Source organism: Montipora foliosa, chromosome 6 (genome assembly GCF_036669935.1).
Source record: "Montipora foliosa isolate CH-2021 chromosome 6, ASM3666993v2, whole genome shotgun sequence".
In the NCBI taxonomy this organism is placed as follows: domain Eukaryota; kingdom Metazoa; phylum Cnidaria; class Anthozoa; order Scleractinia; family Acroporidae; genus Montipora; species Montipora foliosa.
In genome coordinates, this window is record NC_090874.1 from 42449193 (window position 1) to 42451692 (window position 2500).

At 40.4% G+C, this 2500-nt stretch overlaps 1 protein-coding gene across 1 annotated transcript in view; it reads left to right on the top strand.

Moving 5' to 3' along the window:
* The window catches only part of LOC138007411 (uncharacterized), a 61212-nt gene that overhangs the window by 24204 nt on the left and 34508 nt on the right, over positions 1-2500 (top strand). The window contains exon 11 of the mRNA XM_068854299.1: positions 1526-2500. This exon is cut by the window's right edge and continues 317 nt beyond it. Within this exon, the coding sequence (XP_068710400.1) occupies positions 1526-2500 (975 nt within the window). The remainder of the gene's footprint in view (positions 1-1525) is intronic.

The window sequence follows — 2500 nt, forward strand, 5'->3', positions numbered from 1 at the left end:
TAACTTAGAGATTACCCGGTAGAGGATCAAGCATACAGGACTTTCCCCACGTCTTCGCAAGTAACGTCAGCGTCATCAGCGGTTGTAGGTGTAAAAGAATGCAACTTGCAATCTGGATCTATTAGAGCTGTAGTTTCTTTGTGATCAGCGGTATTTACAGATGTAACAAAGTCATTTCTAATAGCTTGTACTTTTTCTGTAAAGAAATCTGCAAAACGATTTGCAAGATCCGTCGCACAATCATGGGAAGGCAACTTAGGGGGCGCTTTGAGATTCAGCATTTTCTCGACGGCTCTGAACAGTTCAAATTGATTAGAGCTATTCTCCTCAATGACTGATGAGTAGAACTTCATTTTAGACTCATAGATGAGACAATTAACTTGATTACACTGATCTACATACATTTGTCGTGCAGCAGCAGTACGAGTCTTTCGCCATTTGCGTTCAAGTCTCCGACGCTCCGCTTTCTGTGATGTGATTTCTTCAGTGTACCAAGGTGCCGCAGGTCTTAAAGTAATAACACGCCTTTTGAGGGGGGCATGCAGCTCGAGCAATAAGGACAAAGTATTTTCATACAAATTAGAGAGTTCTTCTGTATTGTTGATTTGCTCAAAATTCATCAATGGCGAGTTTCCGATGGCTTCTGTGAAGTTCTCTCTGTCAACCTGATTGACTTTCCGATAGCTGATTTCCTTGCGAGGAAAGTTGGACTTTTCTATTGCTAACTCACAATGCACAGCGAAGTGGTCCGAAATTACTGGATCTGTAATGTGTACATTGGAGACTAAACTAGCCTCATCTGATCTTGTTATTATAAGATCTAGGGTGTGACCATTTCGATGAGTCTCACCTTTCACGCGTTGTACGAGATTAAATATGTCTAGTAAGTCAGAGAACCGCTGAGCAGACCGGTCTTCAGGTGCATCCAAGTGGAAATTAAAGTCTCCACAGATTAAAAGTGGCTCAGGTGTAGTTACAAGTGACTCCAGAAAGTGCCTGAATTCATTCAGAAACATACTCAGTGTAAAAACATTGGTAGCTGATGGGAGAGGCCTGTAGATAACTACCGTCCGCAGAATTCGTGATGAATAATTCATTGAGTAATTTGCCGGCTCGAAAGATTTGTAAATTTTCGATGTTGTTGTAGCGTTCTTAAATTTGTAGCTCTGTCTATACAGAAATGCCACGCCACCTCCTCTGGTCTCGCGAGACACATGTCTGTAATATGGTGTGTGTATAATATTGGGGTCTCAAGTATTCTTTGCTTTTACTAAGATTGCAATTTCCATGACGTTTGTCATCATTTTTGTGATTTTCATTTGTTTTCTCTGATTTTGAATCAATTTCAATTTCATTTTTTGACTGTGACCTTGGCAGACATATTCAGAATCTATCAAATCTATTAGAAGAAAGCGGTTTGCCTCTGTCACAAACAGCATAGTCATATTAGCATTTTTGTGGAGGGGAGGGAATAGGGGTGTTGCATCCAAAGGTCACAATAAATTGTGTGACTTTTCTTTACCAGATAGAAGGCATGACAGTGAGGATGATGTCGAAGCTCGCACTGAACAAAAGGACCCATTCTCCAAGAATGTAATAAGGAATGAAATGACAGAAGATTACTTTTTCCAGGATAGTGAGGACTTAGACACTGCTCTTGTAGAGATGTTGGATACAATTGAGTCGAAACCACAATTACATGTGGAGACTACAGAACCTGAAACTTCATCAAAATTATCAAAGATACCAGATTCTTCATATGACTTAAGTGAAAGTTCAGATGAGGAACTTTTGCAATCTGTTTTTGAAAAAAAATGTGAAAGCACGGCATCAGTTCTAAAAGTGAATAATGAGATGTCTCTACCGGAGACTGCTGGAAGTCAGGAGAGTTTTTTGATCAAAGAAAAAAGGAGGCAACCTGTGGGGCAACGGGACACCGTTTTGTACCCAGAATTAATGGCACCTGAGGTGCCTCGTGATGTACACTACAACTTTGAAGATGAGGAGGGAGACAGCGGTAGTGTGCAAACCATTTCTGAAGATACACAGAGCCTTTGGTCAAAACCTAGAGATTTTGAAAATCGTGCCTTTCACAACAATGCTATAACGATTGATTCATTACCTGAAATGGTAGGACCCTCTGTTGGAGTGCCTGGTAGTGTCCACAAAAATCCTGCAATTCAGAACGAGAGGGAAAATAAGGAATTTAATAACGAACTTAAAACTGTGCAGATGCAAGTCATTCCAGAAGACTTAGAAGCCCTTTCTTCAATTAGTAGGAAACTTGAAAATCCAGCTTTAGACGATGGCATTGCTAACGTATGGGGTTACAATGAAATAATGTTTAATTCTCAGGAAAGTGTTTTGGCCAGCATAGAGGATGACCTGGAAGATGTTTGTGGCATGCACGCTGTTAATGCTGATGGTGGAAATGCCCTTTTTTCAATTGAAGATGGCAGAGATGTCAATGATGAATCTATCAAGGAAAATGCATTCGAGC